Raw genomic sequence first — 16,659 nt, 5'->3', positions numbered from 1 at the left:
CTCTGGTAAACTGTGGAACATGGAAAAGCTCAGGCTGGTAAGGAACTCTGCAGGTCACCTTGTCCAAACCTCTGCTCCAAGCAGGGCTGACTTTGGTGCAACATCACATTACTCAACACTTCTTCCAGCCCAGAGTATAAAATTCATAAGGATGATTACAAATACGCCACATCAAACAGATGATGGAAATCCTTCTTGCTAGAATGAGATTTCATGAAATTACAAAAAACCAGGATAAAATGAGGCAATTAAGATAAGACCCATAGCTCATTAGGTCCTGACAAGTGCATTTCCAATCTTTCCTTCAAAATGTCTCATGACAGACTCTGTAATACCTTGCAGCAATCTGCTCTACTGCTTACCTATTCATTCCTCCTCCTGATCCATCAACACAGGCGTTAGGATTACAACACAGGGTTACCTGGGAGCTGCACCCATTCTGATCCACCCTGCCCTCATTTGTTTCCTCCCTACTTCACCAACTACTTTCTTATCTCTCTCGCTCCTCACCATGCTTTGTCCTCAAACGCAATTTCTGCATCCCTTAGTGGAATTTCCATTCTTTCCCCTCCTGTTACTTCTCTCTTCCACTCAAGCAGCCCCTGAACACATCAAGAAATGGCATGTTCTTCTCTGTGGGGCTTCCACAGTGCCAGGGGTCCCCCGTGCAGCTGCGGCACATCGCGGCTCCCGGCGCTGCACTGGGGCGAAAGGAGGAACTCGGGAAGGGAAGGGCAGGGACCGCCTCTCCTCGTTCCTCACACCCTTTCAAAGGAGGTCATCTTCAGTGGTATCCGCCTCACTTATCCCCATGGAAGCTGCTGTACGGGAACTGCGGCCCTTAAGGAGCAGGCACGCTGGTGGTGACACTCCTCTAGCCTAATTTGTCACCGGGGCCAAGTGACTCACCGCGCACAGGTACCCCTTTCCCTACGGGGGAAGCCAGCGCACCGAGCCCTCCCCACCGTCCTTCCCCGACACACTCGGCTGTTCAAGGCAACCCTTACAGCCACCGAGCGCACACCCAGACGGGACGGTAGGAAGAAAAACGCGCAGCAGTTTCACTAAGGGCGGTGAGGAGAAAGGGCGCAGTGTCCCCGCGCTGGAGGACGCCGAGGAGCAGACTCTGCCTGCTTTTCCCTCGACGAACGCCCCGCGGGACACCAGACCCGGCCCGCGGCCGCACGGCTGCTGTCCGTCCGCCTCAAGCGCATCCCCGCTCCCCGACAGCTCCGACCGCCGACCTCGCCCCGACCACTTCCTCGCCCGCCGTGCGGTTCCCCCGCACCGCCCCCGTCACCCCTCTCCCCGCCACGGGACGCTGCTCCCCGGCCCTCGCCCGCTCTCAGGCCGCCCCGTCCCGGCCTGACCCGCGGGCCGCCCGCCGGCACCGAGCACTCAGGTGCGTCACACCGACGGACGGACAGACGGACGGGCTGTCCCGGCAGCGGCCGCTACCTGCGGGCTGTCCTGCAGAGCCTCTTCCAGGAGGAGCTTGTCGACGGCAGGCATGTTGGCGCTGCGGCGCGGCGGAGCCCTGGCAGGAGCCGGGTGCGCAGCGCAGGCACGCCCCGGCGGCGGGGCTCGGCTGCGTCCGTCCGTCCGTCCCTCTCTTTCTTCGTCCGTCCCCGCGGGGGTGGCAGCGACACTCTACAGGCACCGGGCACGGCTGGACGACTCCGCTGGCGGGGCCAGGGCCGCTCACTCCGCCCAGTTCCCGTCCGACGGAGGAAGCGAGTCACGGGGAGGGCCGGTGATGGGAGGCTTCCTGCCGCCATAAGCTCGACGAGCGGCGTGACGGAGCGCGCCGAGGGAGGGCGGCTGGTGCCGGCTTCCCGCAGCTCCGCTTCCCGAGAGCAGTGTGGCGAGAGGAGGGTGCAGCAGCGACCCTGGGTGCCCCCTTAGCCGAGAGAGGCTGTGAGGGTGCGTGGCTGTGATAAAAACCAGGGGAAGATCAGCCCCTCCAGCATGAGCTCGTGGGGCTTGGGGAGCTCCAGCTGAGGGCAAGCGCTTTGCTGTGCTCTCCTCAGGTGCGCGGCCCGGACACGTCCGGCTTCAGCACAGCCGCCTGCTTATCAGTGACCCTCCTTTGTGGCATCCGCGTTTGCTCTTGTCCGTGGACAGCTCTGCAAGGGAAACTCTGGGACCTTGTGCTCGAGACAGGCAAATCCCAGCACAGCCATAGCCCATAACACCATAACCCCATAACGCTTGGGGGGTTAGAAGGGATGCATTTTGAGTTACTAGTCCTTCATGTACTGAGCTATGTTTTTATGAGTCTTGATGCTGTCTTAATTGTGTTGGATAACTTCAGCATTTGGACAATAATTTGGATGCTTAGTTGAACAAAATTAATATTTGCAAAGTAAGCGCAGCTTGATATGTGTTTGATTATGTACATGCCTTTGAAGGTGGCTTATCTTTTAGGTGGCTTATCTTCTCCAAAAGTCCAAGGTTATGGATCTCGCAGAGAAGTTCCTCCATTTTTGTCAGCTGTAGCTTTTGTTGCTCCAGTATGCCTTTAGATAAAAATGGAGATACTCAAATCCAGAATCTCATTTAAAAAACAAACAAACCCCCAAAACCAACAAACAAACAAACTACAAAAACCCCAAAATAACAACAACATCAAAACCAAAAATCAAAACAAAACAAAACCCAAACAACCAAAACCCACTTCTGAAGACTTTGGGAAGAATCCTGCCAATTAAATAGAATATGCAAACAACCATACTGGCTGTAAGATGATACCATCTTCGAAGAAATTTCACAATCTTCAGATAACTCATGTTGCTGGCCTCTTCTAAAAGAAGAAAAATAATTCTAAAAAATGCAGTTTGTGTTGTAAAAGAACTCCAAACATTAATATTGGCCAGCTTTTTGCATCTAAGCCCCAGTGGATTTTTCCATTTCTGTCATTCTTAAGCAATAGCAAACATTTTATATGACAAAGTGATCGCTAATAAAGATCGAGGGTTTTTTTTCCTAATTAAAAGATGTTTTGCAGATTGGCTGGATGATTGTTTGCTTAATTATGTATGAGAAAGACCACTGAACCCTGTAATTTTGGCTAAGGTATTTCTGTGTGTCTGACGTTGATTGGTATTGCTTCTGAAGCTTGTGATGGGACCTTTAACCCAATGTGCCAACCATAACAGTGGTACTGCTCCACCAGTCCTGAAGCTGGACTCCCTGTTCCAGGCCTTTGAGTAAGAACAGAGGTCTTGCATTCAGTTCTTTTTCCTGCCTGAATAAAGACACTGAACCATAATAAAAATCTAGCTAATACCAAAAATACCATGCATGACGGTATGTATTTGCACAAAGAGAAAATAAAAATAGATATGGATTTATCATAATAATGTTACAGAGAATTTTAGAATGGTGAAAGGAGGCCAGAGATTTTTTTTTCTACAGAATATGAAATAGGGCACCAGTTAGGCATTATGCTTAAGAATCCGCCATCACATTTGAGCCAATTTTGTCAGTCTGTGTTAAGTCTCATTTTTCTTTCATCAGAGATTTTGAAAGCATTACTTGACACTAATGGAGAATGGGAAAACCATGCTGCATCAGATTTTCTGTATCTGTTAAATTAGCTTCAGGGCATTTTTAAAATATTTCCCAAATACTTAGTTTTAGTTACAACTCTTGCCTCTTTCTTTCCCCCTCTTGTCTTGACATAGTTCAGCAACAGCTCTTACCCATTGAGTTGAAGTATTTCCTTCACCAGAAAAGCATTGAGGAACAGGTTCTACTAGTTTTATTTAAATAAAACAGAAAGCACTTCATTAACTTACTGAAGGGTGATGCTTTTTACTAGTTGTCATTCTTTGTTGTATCATTTCCTACACAGCTATAAACTTGGCAGATTGCTTATTTATAGTGAACAAAATGTTTGTATTGAACTCTACCAATTCAGTCCAGGTGGTTTTGAATTTTAAAAAGTTGCCTATTAGTAATTGAAATTAATTTCCCAGTCACTTGGTTTTATTTGGTCTCAAGAATTATTCTTCAGTTTTGGTAACTCCAAATAATGTTTCTAAAAGAATTAAAATAACACACAGTACTACCACCAAACATTTCAACTATTTATTTATGCAGCATTAGCAGTATTATAAAAAGAAGTTAGGTACCTTGTCCATGGGCAATCCTTTGGGTAGAGGTGTCTCATTCTCTGACACAAGAAAACACAGTTTCTGGGTTTTCTGGATTTCCCTGTTCTATATCCAGGTACTAAATGCAATATACTCATTTACTCAAAAAGTCATGCTGACTGAAAAGCACTCTTACAGCCATTCTAGGAACATTGAACATAAGGAAAGGGAACAGGGAAACAGTAGGCACAGTACTGAGAATCAGTCACCTGAGTGCTCAGAAGACCTACCATGGAAGTGTGAAGTGAGCTGGAGATCACTCCAGGAAGCAGCCCAATTAATTTTTATGTGTGTATTCCATAACCTACAGATGACTCAATCATGTTAAGGAAAATGGCTCCTAGAGTGGGAAAACTTTAGGGAAAAAAACTCAGAAAGACTACAATTAAACTGATCCATACTGCTTATAAAACTAGCAAGAGATCATAGTATCAAGTAAAATCAATAAATAATTGAGTGATGAGTATGAAGTAATTTATTACATAAACTAATTGTCCTGCTTCTAAGAAAAGATGATGCTTCCTTCCAGCAAAAGCCTGGCAGTAGCCAAAAAATCTCATAGTTGGGAGAATGATCAATTTTAAAGGAAAGAAGAAGAAAGTTTGAATTCATCTGGAATTTCAAGATTTGTCTTCTAAACAAATCTCTTGCAAAATGTTATAAAATCTTCCAGTATTACTGTAGGTCGACAGAAACTGGTGCATCTTCAAACCTGAAACTGGGGTTTTACACAGGACAGTCTTGTTCCTGTTTGAGAATGGCCAGGAACATCCCTTGGTAACCAGCCTGTCAAGTCTGGCCATATGACAGGACAGGAAGGACCACAGTGTGAGGTGGCAACTGGGACTGTGCCTTCTGCAGGACTGAAGGTGTCAGTGCCATGCTTCCAGGTTTGCCCCAGTGCTTTCCCCCCTAACTGCCCAGCACCAGCTCAGGGCTGGAAGCAGCAGTGCCAAGCCTGGATGGTGCTATGCCTGAGTTAATAAGACCTGCCAGCTTTAATTGGACTGTTTGGAAGCAAGGCAGCTGTTGTGCATCCTTAGCCTAATTTATTTCCAAATTTGATAATCCACCCAGTATTAATGGAGAGCTGACTGTAATTATTTTTTTCCGGTTAGACTAGTTACAGAGTAAGTCATACTGCATTGTGCTCTCTTTCTCATATGTTCCATTATAACTTTAAAGAATGTATTGCATTATGCTTCCTTTTTGGCTTCATACCTTACACTTTACAAGAAATTTCTGAGCAGTGGTGTCCCGTATTTGCTAAGTCAGCTGAGTATATTTATGCTTTTAACAAAGTATCTCATATTCTTCTTTGTGCCCAGTAACAAATCTTTGAACTACAGATGACTTTTAGACGTGTAATAATTTATCATAAGTTGTGCATCTTTGCTTAAATACATATATAAATATAGAGGATATGTTATATGATAGTAGCAATAAATTGCTTCAAATGAATACAAGTGAAAGTTGTGAAAAGGACTCTTAGTACTTTCACTACTGGAAGCATCCCAAAACAATTTTTTTAATAGTATCTGAATAAATTACTGGTTAAATTAATACTAGGACATCTGATGAACTGGACATGTCTTGGACACATAGGAAATTAGTATCTTGTGATTTTGTGTATGACCCATAATACTAGGCTGAAATAAAATGATGAATTGCTATGTGACCAAGATGTTGTGTTCTTTGTTTTAACATAAAACACATGGCTTTGTTTATTTCCATTAAACACGTTAGTAATATGCCAAAACGGACATGCACAGATGGACTGGCTGGTGGGATGAATCTAATTAAAACCTCATTGAAGGTGAAGGCTATAACTGCCATCTTTAATTTCATGTAATTTAAGGACGATTAAGCCCCCTCCTGTAACCAAGCACAGCAGCAGTCTCCACCCAGATTCAGAATAAAAATATGGTTTCAAATGCTGGAGTCACTGATGACAATACCAGCCAGAGGTGTTGCCACCACTTTCTGCACGCTTGCCTCTGCCCTGCCCTGTGTGAGCTCACATAGTGTTGCCAAGACTTTTTGTTTGGGGGCCTGTCTGAGGGAGGGCATCTGATTTAACAGTTTGCATTTGCTTTGCCAGAAACAGGAGCATGAGATAGTGGGTATCTCATGGAGAATACTGGAATATTTTAAGCTAAAAGTTTTATGTTTTTGCAGTGCAAATGTCAATACACAGGCTTCTTCCTCCTCCTAGCTGTGCTTTTTGTGATATATGTTGCTCCCTAACCTGCTTCAGGTGATGGTCCAATAGAGTTCAGGGCTGTCTGAGGAACGGTGAAAAATCTTTGGGTGAAATACAAGAAGTGACAGAAAGAATAATACAGGTACTTCATCAAAGAAATGCATATCTGGTATGATTCTGTACATAAGAAACCTCTAATGCCTGACATATGATTATGAAGTGCCAATAAATAATGTGTTAGACATAAAGGTTACCAAAAGTCAGAAAACCACATTCAAGTGCAGGCTGGATCTGCAGAAAAGACCGTCAGTTTAGTGTCAGAGGGAACCTGCTTTTTTAGTCTTTGCAATATCAATACAATTATCAGAAGAAAATGCACTTAATGTTACTGTGTCTAAAGACAGCTCTTGGTCTAATTTTTTTATCATGAAATCACATGAACCAATCAGGCCCTGTATTTTTGTGTTTCTTTCTGAACACAACTGAAAAATTCATGTGGTCTTAATTCTGATCTCTCCCTTTGATTCACTTTTGTTCATCTTTCTATGGCTTGTTAGGCTAAAAAAAGCTGAATGATAATGTCTTAACATTTATACATAGCAGAACAGACCTTAAGGCCTGTTAGAAATCCACAAAAGTTTGCCAGTGTGATTATATCCTTTTTGGTCTTCCTGTGTTCTGTTTGGACTCTTTTTGTTCTCCACACAGCATGTAGCATAAAGAGGTCTGGTACAGAACTGAGGCTGCTGCAGGCCCCAAACAGCTCTCCTGCCTGCTTCCACCTCGAGCAGAGCCTGTCTGTGCTGCCCAAGGCAAAGGCAGAGCAGGATGTGGTGATGCAATAGGATGTCATTTTGTATTTTTAGAGAAACAGCAAAAAAAGCCCAGAGGATGATACAGAAAGCATTAAGGAAACTCTAGGCAGCACCCAAATAGCACAGATACCACAATCTGTTTGTTAGCTGCTGGGCAGTGACTCCTCCCAGCCGGCTGCTGAGACAATGTCAGGAGCACAAGTACACAAGCAAGTGCAGTTGTACAAGGAAAATGCAGTGCCGCATTGCTGCCCAGGCAGAAGGTCTGTGCACCCCCAGTGCAGCTCAGCAGGAGCCCTCTCACTCCAGAGCTCTGTATTCCTCCATAGTGCTCAGATGCTTCCACTGTCACAAGATCAGATGTTTCCAATTTTTCTTCCTGTGGTGCTTAGAAGTTCTTCTGCTATCTGAAGGAAGCCAGATACTGGGAACCCTTTCCTGTCATATGACTGGACCCACTGCTGCAAATGAGGGGCTTGCCAGACAGCTGGAATTCTGCAGCATGTGCACTGAACACTCCATCCAGCAATGCTGGCGAGGTGGTGACTTGCTTCAGTAGGGGCCAGTGTGTGTAGGAGGAGTGTGAGGGAAGAAGAGTTGAATGATTACAGGAGAGGTTGCAAGCCACACATTGTCATTGCCTTTTGCAGCTTTGTAGCTCTTGGAGTGTCTTTTCAGAGGTGTGTTGCCCTTACAGCATGGGTGACAGAGCACAGCCCCTAGGAGGCTGACAGCAGGGCCCAACTGCTGCTGTTAGCAATATAATTTTTCCAGTTGGCAAAGCTCTCTCAGTATTTTCCTAGGATAAAGGTCACTGTGAGCAAGGTACAAGCAAGGCGAATCTCACCAGGCTATGGGCAGCTTTTTGGGCTATAAACTGCTCACCATATGTGACTGCTCAAGCTCCTGAACTTGTACAGAATTTGCCTTGCCGCTGAGAAGCTGCCCCACCCTTTTGCTTTCCATCATGGGATTTGCCATGCAGGCAGGTGGTTTGTAGCCCTGCAGCAATGCCATATGTTACCTGTGTACTTGACAGCCCAGCAAACTTAGAAACTTGTGTTTAGCAAAAAAGCCCCCCCAAAAAGAGCAGTATCATATATGTTACTGGGAGAACATGAATAATAATGCAATGGAAAATGTTCTCATCGGTGTTTAAACTAACTTAAAACCTTTGAAAGAAATCGGTGACAGAAGAGAAGTTGCCAGAGTTTTTCATCCCTTCCCTGAACAGAACTGCATGTGCATACAGAATTTCAGAGGTTTTGTTAGATTTGATTTACATTGCATTGTAGCGTTGCCAAATGGAGCAACGTTCAGTACTTTGAAAACTAAATCAAAAAAGAGTGGCTTTGTTTCAAGTAAGTGCTCTGGTCATTGTTAGGTTTGAGTCCAGATCTCTTCTTGTTTTTGCTGTTGTACATCTGGACTGGTGCTGCCAGCACCTGTGGTTTCACCATGTCTCAGCCTTCTAGGGCAGGCTTGCTGTGAGGGGCTACCAGGCTGTCAGCTCCCCATCAGACCTTCCCCAAATGACATGTGCTTCTTATTATGAGGTGGGAGGGATTTAGATTGGTTGGAAAGTGACTGGCCTTTCTCATTCTGGAGGAAAGAGAAAAGCAAGTCCTTGAATCCTAAATGCTCATTGTCAGAAATCAAAGAATTAAATCTCCACAGCAATTATTTTAAGCTATGTTCATTGTTTTCACACAATTTTGTGCATTTTAGGAGCCCCAAGTCATGTATTTTGAAATGCCATGCAAATACTAACAAACAAAATACCAGTGTTTTGGGAGTAATTCCAAGTATATATTAAGGAACAAATGGCATAGGTGTGCTGCCTCCACTTTGCTGTTAAACCTGGAATAAATGAAACTAGATAAAATATTTAATGCAGAAATTCCCAAACTGTCCATTTCTTTGTCTGTCTCTACCATTTGTCTCTATTTGTGGATCCAAAAGCTGGTTCTGTGTTTAACAAGAGTGAATTCCTTAATCTTTTTTAATATAAATGAGAGGAGTTTGTCACCCTTATAAAGGTGCTAAAAGGATGCCTCCTATTAGAACATAATGTGAGGACATCACATAACTACTATTGATTGCTTACAATTGGTTTTATTTCCTGGGTACAAATATTCTGCTCTTACAAATATTTGAAATTATGCAATCAAGAGCCTCCCTTACATGCTTAAAAATTGCTAGTACTTTATATGTCAAGAACTACATTCTGTGTGTTAAAAGCCACCAAAACACAATATATACTTGGTATTTGTGGGTGCCTTTTTCTTTTTAATGACCTAACACACACTGCTTCCATATTGCTAATGGTAAGAACTTCTGTTTACTGTGTGCCTAGTATAACAGAAATTTTGATTAATCAAAATTGTTAGCATCCTCTTGTATAAAACCTATATTTATATAGAGAGGTGCTGTCTTGATGCACATTTATCTTTTCTTAGTCTGGCTGGTATTTGCTGAAGCAGAATTCTATTATTTCAATAAAATGGCACATGCAAGGTATGAAAGCCACAGTCCATGTGAATTATATATAGCTACTGTAAAAAGACTGGCAAATTTTAGCTTCCCTAGGTTTTCAAAAGCTAAGGTATTAATTAAGCAGAGGTGGATAAATATACAGCTTTGATGAAGACATTTTTTGTCGTGAGGATGTGTCTGCTGCTTCTACAGTCTTCAGGCACACTGCATACAAAAACAAGGTAGCGACTGGGCTGGTTGGCATCATTACCAATATAGGGCAAAAGCAATTATTATGTGTGGGAAACTACAATGGAAATCTATATCAACAACAGAGGAAGAATTTGCATCTGAAAAAGTGCATGAAAATAAGACATAATAAAGCAGGGATATCATCTTCCCACAGAACTGCACAAATAAGAGCTGTGTGTTATTTCAAGAGGCAGAGAGGCCTCTTGAAATAAAAGTGTGGGACTCCAAACAAGAGATATGCCTTTCTCATACACAGTTCTGAGGCAGAGAGTGTTTCCTCTCATGGATCTAAATGCAGTTGTCTTGCACTACTCTAGTACTAATTTAGACTTTTCAAATGGAGCAAGTGTTTTTGAGGTACATGTGTGCCTGAAGTGATGCACACACTTTGTTTCAAGAAGATGCAGTGCTGAACTGACATCTTCAAGACAGTGCAGTATAAAGGTCCTTTCTCTAGCATTTTGCCAGTTTTTCATCTTTTCATTTTGTGATGCTGTTGGAAAAGCTGATTTAGCTGCATCTTGCAAATTAATTTATGAAGTGAGAGACAGGGAAAGAGATTAATCTGTCTCTAATTAAAATAAGAGAGTAAGATGCTTTTCTCCTCTGGAATAGAGCTTTGGGAGGCTTTTTGTAGAGATAATAAAATGAAGCTTGAGGGATCTCAGAGGTAAGAAGCACCCTTACTTATCTCCTGTATTTTTCTGAAACCTCTAATAGAAGAATCTGATTCATCATATATATCAACCTTTTGGGCACAGAAAGGATTCTAAACTGTTTCTTAGTGTCTGATTTAAGCATTTGGCCATTTTTTATTTTCAAGGACATCTGAAAATAACTCTGAAAGAGAAATCTTTGCAGAAAGGGGGTAATGGCTGAGCTCAATTCTTCAGGTCTGTGTGCTAAAATCCAGACTTTTTAGGAATAGATATAACACTGATGTGAACAGAGTAGCACTGAATTACCACTTACTTCTTCCCCATGAACTTACCTTTGAATGTTTTAGTCTTGAGCTCCATTTCTACCTTGTGAGTTAGCTAAGAATCATACGCCCCATAAGCTTTTAAAAACAAAGAAGGTTTCATGACTATGGACAATAATCACATTCAGAAAGAATTATTGCAAAATTAATTGCTATTTATTCTGTCAGAGACTGAGGAGGAGGGGGGGTGCAGAAATTTCTGTAAAGCTGGCATATCCACTAACAGAATTTTCACATTTCTTTGGCACTTATTGACTGGCTGATGGGTTCCTTGTTCATTGCTTACTAGATGTTTTAGGAGAAATCATTGATTTTGTCACAATTCATGTCTAATTTGGCCCAATAGTGAGAATTTTATTAGTGATTTTCATGAGAGCAGGAACAGATAGAGAAATTAAAATCTTGACTTCAGATGAAAGAAAATCCTTGGTCTTGGCAAATACTATTTTTTTTTTTTTGCTTTAAAGTGAGGTATTTAAATAATATTTTTAAATTCTGCTTCCACAGACCCTTATAAACCTACACATTCCACCATTTTATGGCGTTTTTTAAATAGAAGGAGTCATAATTTTAATTTAAAAGAAATATTCAAGTCAAATTTTCCACAGTCACTGCAAGGAGAAAGACAAATTGCTTTTCCTTTTACATTCTTGCAGTTTGATTCTGTTCCTCACTGTGCTGCCATGATAAATAATGCTATGTGAATCCTTTAAGATTAGATGGTAGCTGGCCCATCTGTGGGCTACTCATTGTGGTGTGAGCTCAAGGTGAGGCAAGACCAGCTCAGAACTCAGAAGAGTGTAGGGCTGGTGCTGAAAAACTCCCATGGTGAGTGTGGGGCAGCCAGGCAGCAAGAAGAGGGACAGAGGGGCATGTAGAAGGCCCTCTACCACATTTTCTCATTGCTGACAGGAATGCAAAGGGGGACACACTGTGTGGATTACAGTAATCTATGAGGGGCAAAGAAATGTGGCTGCTCCCTCCCAGGGTCCCTGCACAAGTCACATAAACTTGGTATTACTAGCAGAACCTAGTCTCTAGAATGGGGTTTCTAAACTCTTTCACAGAAAATCACTTTCAAAGTTTTTTAACTACGTATTGATCAACTGCCAGAAAATGACAACTTGCTATCACTGCTGCTAACTAAAGGTGAGGGTAGGGGACATGGCATATTGATTCTTTGGTGTTTATTCTACTATGAAGAACAAAAAATCAGAAATGTGTGAGGTGGGGAATTGATTCTTCAATGCTTATCCTGATATGAGGAACAAACCACCAACAGCTGAAGTAGGCAGGGACCAAGCTCAAAGCACACAAAAGTAGGTTCTTCAATTCAATTCAGTGTGGCTGGGAGGTGGAACAGAGGGTGCTGTGAGTGCCAGGGTCTTACATGTGCTCAAGAGTTGGTGGAACAAGCTTACAGAAGAGAATATGTTAAGGGTTGCTAAGTGCATCTGCCTCAGGCAGACTGTGACCTGCAAATGCTGGATGATGGGAGACTTTGAGGGCCACTTACCATATGAGTTTCCTATGTTCTTTTCAGCTGCTCTCAGAGACAGAATCCTGAATAAGGTGGATCTTTCCTTTGACCTGATACAGTTATATAGCTTTTTTGGTTTGTTTTTTGTTGTTGTTGTTGTTCTTGTTCTTGTTAGGCACATTCATTTTATAAATAGTAATGCTATCTCACTGCTTCCTACTTTGGCTCCTCTATTATCTTATCCGTCAGCTGTTTCTTGTCTTTCTGACTGCCAGCAAAGATGAACATTCTTGATGTGTCCAGACAGTACCTTGCACTGTTGGGGTCACTTGGTGTGACCAAGTGCTTTCACAATATAGCCATTATTAAGAAATAGTATAGAAACATGGGGATTGTAGGTTTTTTTATTTTTGTTGCCCTCTGAGTTTTGTTATGACTGTCAATTGGCTTCTCTAACCCAAATCAAATTAGTTAACCCTTTTGTTAAGAATGAAATGTTCCCAGCAATGTAGAAATCTTCTCAATGTCTCCCTTTGCCATGTAGTAAGCAACTTCAAGGGCTGTGGAATCATGATACCTTTTATTAAGAAGTTCTTGAGGTCTTGATTTTCCCCCTCTTTCTATTAATGTGAATAATTTAGTATCTTGATGTATTGATCTTTCTTTATTGATGTGTAAAACAAACCAGTTGTCAACCCCCAGCTGACACAAGGACACAACCTGAGTACTTTTTTTTTTTACTTTTTTTTTTTTTTTTTTTTTTTTTTTTTTTTTTTTTTGGTTAGACTGAGGCTTGGACTACTGAATTTTTCAAGAAGAATCATCCTTGCAGGCTTACTGGGAAATTGGGTCACAACTTTCTGTTGTGTACTGGCTAAGTGTTCACAAGCACCATCTATGCTCTATCATAATATTTTAAGAAGCCAGTGGAACCTACAAGCCCAGGCTGGCAGCTATAAAACAACAGTGCTCTAGCAAGACTGTAATGCTGGACAAGGAGAAAACATGGGAAGTAGAACTTGAAAAGGTGGTTGCATTGGCAAACTCTGACCACATATTTGCAGTGCAATTTGCCCCTCTTACACAGGGCAAGTTTGGTCTGAATTGAATTCCTGTTGTAGATTTGATTAGAAAGAAATTTATCTCATGGTGCTTACTACTGATGAAGAACTGACAATTTTTTCAGAACATTTGCAATTTTGAGAACATCCATGTCTAAGAGACACTGTTCAAAAGAAAATACTCAGAAGATGCTAATTAGCACTAGATTTTTTTCTGTAAAACAATAGAATATTCTGAGTTGGAAGGGACCCACAAGGATCATCAAAGTCTAGCTCTTATGCTTGCATAAACTGAGATCCAACCCTTCATAAGCAAATGTTTTGTTAGAAAGAAATAATGGATGCATAATGTTTCTGTGCAGATACCTACATAAAAAAAGGATTTTGAAAAGTATATATTATTGTGCAAATAAGGGATGTTCCCTAGGACCCAGAAGTAATGGGTTTTATAGGTCCTTTCCATAGACTTGCATACCAGCTTGACAGACAGATTGTTTGGATTTTAAGCACTCCAGCAAAACCGTCCGGCAAAAACGTCCTAAAGGGGAAAATCACTGGAATTTCAGATTTAGATAATCCCATCGATCAACCTGTTTTCTCATCTGGGTAAGTTTTCTGTTAATTTAGGGAAAGAATAACAAAATCCTTTTTCACTGCATGTTCTGAAATACTTACAGAAGTTTACATCCATAGATCTCCCAGTCTTTCTCAGAGGAGATGATGTACACAGGGTGTGTGATGGCAGGAGTTAGCTGATGCAGGTAACACATCGCTCCTTTCCCTTAATGTCAAGTGTTCATTTAATTAACTTGCTTAGGTGACTGTATTTTGCTACCAGTTATTCTCAGTAATAAAGTGAAATGCTCTGTTAGTGTAAAACACAAGTAAATTTGAAACTAAAGGGAATCTTCCCATTTGTAGTAGGAGGCAAGTACAATAGAGCTGCCAAGAGAGGGGCTGACTCATTACAATTCCAGACACCGTATAGAGGAATACATCACATTTCCTGTCATAAGTCCCCTGAAAGTGCTACTAACTCCAGCTTTGGACGGGTGTTCTGGAAGTTTCTTGTTGTCTTGATATTAGTGGAGCCCTTAGTTTGTGCACACAGGGTGCTTGGCTTGTGTGTGATACACTGAACTTGTAGGAGGAGTGAGAGCATTTAGAAGTTACATCACCTTTCTCTCATCCTTAATACCACTGCAGGTTTCTGAACCAGCCTCATGTCTTCTCCTTGTGGCCATGGCAGTTACTTGGTGTCAAGGCATCTCCAGAGGAATTTTGCCTCCCAGCTGCCTTTTCTAATATGTGAGGACATGACTCGGTTTCTGTGCTCATCACTACTGCTTCCTCCAAGGTAAACTGCGTATTAAAAATACGCTCATAAATACTTCAAAATGTGCCAAGCTTATGGTCAATGTGGGTTGCTGGGAGTTTTTTTATTAATTTGTTTGTTTTTACATTAGAAAACCATGGGGTCTTAAGGAGCATTTCTTTCAGCACTGCTTTCAGAGCACCCTTTCTTCCTTCTTAACTCTGCCTAAAAATTGGCTTTGGGCTGATGCTTGGTGCTGAAACCTTGGCCTGAGGGTTCATTTTTCAATGTGTGAATTTCAGAAAAATTGGCATCAAAAAGAGGTGGTTTTGAACCTTTGTGAAGTTTGTTTTTTTTTCTGAAGAAAAAGGCACACATTTGCACTGTCTGCTGTAGGGCCAGTGATGGTGAAGGAATTGTGCGGTCAAACCTATATGCCCATTAGCCCTGTCCTATTAAATTTTGAGCTGATTGTTCAGGTTCAGGCAATTGGTTGGGAAGGTATAGACAATACCTGAAAGTACTGACTTTCTGCAATTGATATGAAAATAGGTGGCCAGTCAGAGGAGGGAGAACTTACACCCTGTCTTGAGGCGGACATCAGTGAGCCCATGTAGGTGTTCCTCTCTAGGGCAAAAATCGATAGGAGACAGGATGTTATTGCCTCTGCTGCTTATGGAGCTGCTTTGTTTTAATGTGTACTTCTTGGGAAACCTGTAAGAGAATTGTGATTTCTTTTTTTCCCCCCTTCTCAGAACACACTGCAAGATCAGGCAGCAGCACTTTATATCTGGTCCTTTTGTAGAAGACAATTATCAGTCAGATACAGATGTGATGCTCATATTGGTGTTTCTGTGACACCCCTAAAACACCTTTCTGAGCCCTTAAACAAATTTCTTGTAGGAGTAGTATCTATCTATCTAGAGTATTGGCAGTTGTATCTAGATGTATCCATTGGATTTCAGCTTCCTGCTCATTTGAGGATGGAGGAGGAGAAACCAAGCCATCAAGATTTTAAGAGTATTTTACTCCTTTGTGTGGAAGACAGGTTTGGGTTAACAGAAAGTCAATTTCTTTTTGGCAAATGACACAAATGTTGAATGAAAATGATTGCTTGAAGAATTTGTAACTTATCTTTCATGTTTCTCAGTGATGCTGATATTACTTGGGGAAAGTGAACCTGAAGTTCTCAACTCAGTGGGTCTTCAGTTTCACCCTCATGTTTCTTGTAAGTAGAGAAATCAAATCAGAACCTGAATCAATCATAAAGATTTGCTTATAATAGTGAACAGGATGTTATTGATAGCAGATATAGAGTTTGCAGCCTGGTCCTGTGGTTACGCCGATGTTCCCGTTGGTGAATGAGGGCTGTCCCAAAGCTCCTGTGAAACGCGTGGGCCAAGGAGCATCTCCACTGCCCGGGGAGGCTCTGGGCTTGTTGCCGGCTAATGGGGGTTGTTAAGAACAAAAAAAAGTTATCTATTTTTTAAATTGCGGAGCTCACGGCTGAGGCCAGTGGCTGCCAAGTGGGAGTCCTGGCTGTTGGTGGTTTGTGATTTCGGGTTGTAGTGTTCTGTTGGCGGTGTACTTTTGACTGCCTGTTCTCGGTGGCTGCTGGGCTGCCCGGGAGTGGTGGGGCCCAACCCCACCTTCGGCACGGGCCCGGTAGGATCGGGGATGATCCGGGAGCAGTGAAGCACCCTGTCCCCAGCGCGGGTCCCGGCGGGGCCGGGGGAGCTCCCACGGGTGGTGTCCGCTGGGACCGGCCCGCCCGGGAACGGCGGGCTGACCCCCCCTGGGGCACGGGTCCCAACTGAGCTGGGGAGGGGGCACCCCGAGGACAGGGACCGGGGCAGGGACCAGCCCCGAGCCCCCTTACCTGCAGGGGCAGCTGCTGGGCGTAGCCCGCTGTTTCCCGG

General features: G+C 42.8%; 1 protein-coding gene across 1 annotated transcript in view; it reads right to left on the bottom strand.

Annotated features, from left to right (window-relative positions):
• Positions 1-1,685, bottom strand: part of APPL2 (adaptor protein, phosphotyrosine interacting with PH domain and leucine zipper 2) — a 32,585-nt gene extending 30,900 nt beyond the window's left edge. The window contains exon 1 of the mRNA XM_084206814.1: positions 1,459-1,685. Within this exon, the coding sequence (XP_084062940.1) occupies positions 1,459-1,512 (54 nt within the window). The 5' untranslated portion in view covers positions 1,513-1,685. The remainder of the gene's footprint in view (positions 1-1,458) is intronic.
• Positions 1,686-16,659: the final 14,974 nt, after the last annotated feature.

The sequence above is a fragment of the Fringilla coelebs genome (genome assembly GCF_963513975.1).
Source record: "Fringilla coelebs genome assembly, chromosome: 5".
NCBI classification, from domain to species: domain Eukaryota; kingdom Metazoa; phylum Chordata; class Aves; order Passeriformes; family Fringillidae; genus Fringilla; species Fringilla coelebs.
This window is presented reverse-complemented; position numbering and strand designations above follow the sequence as displayed.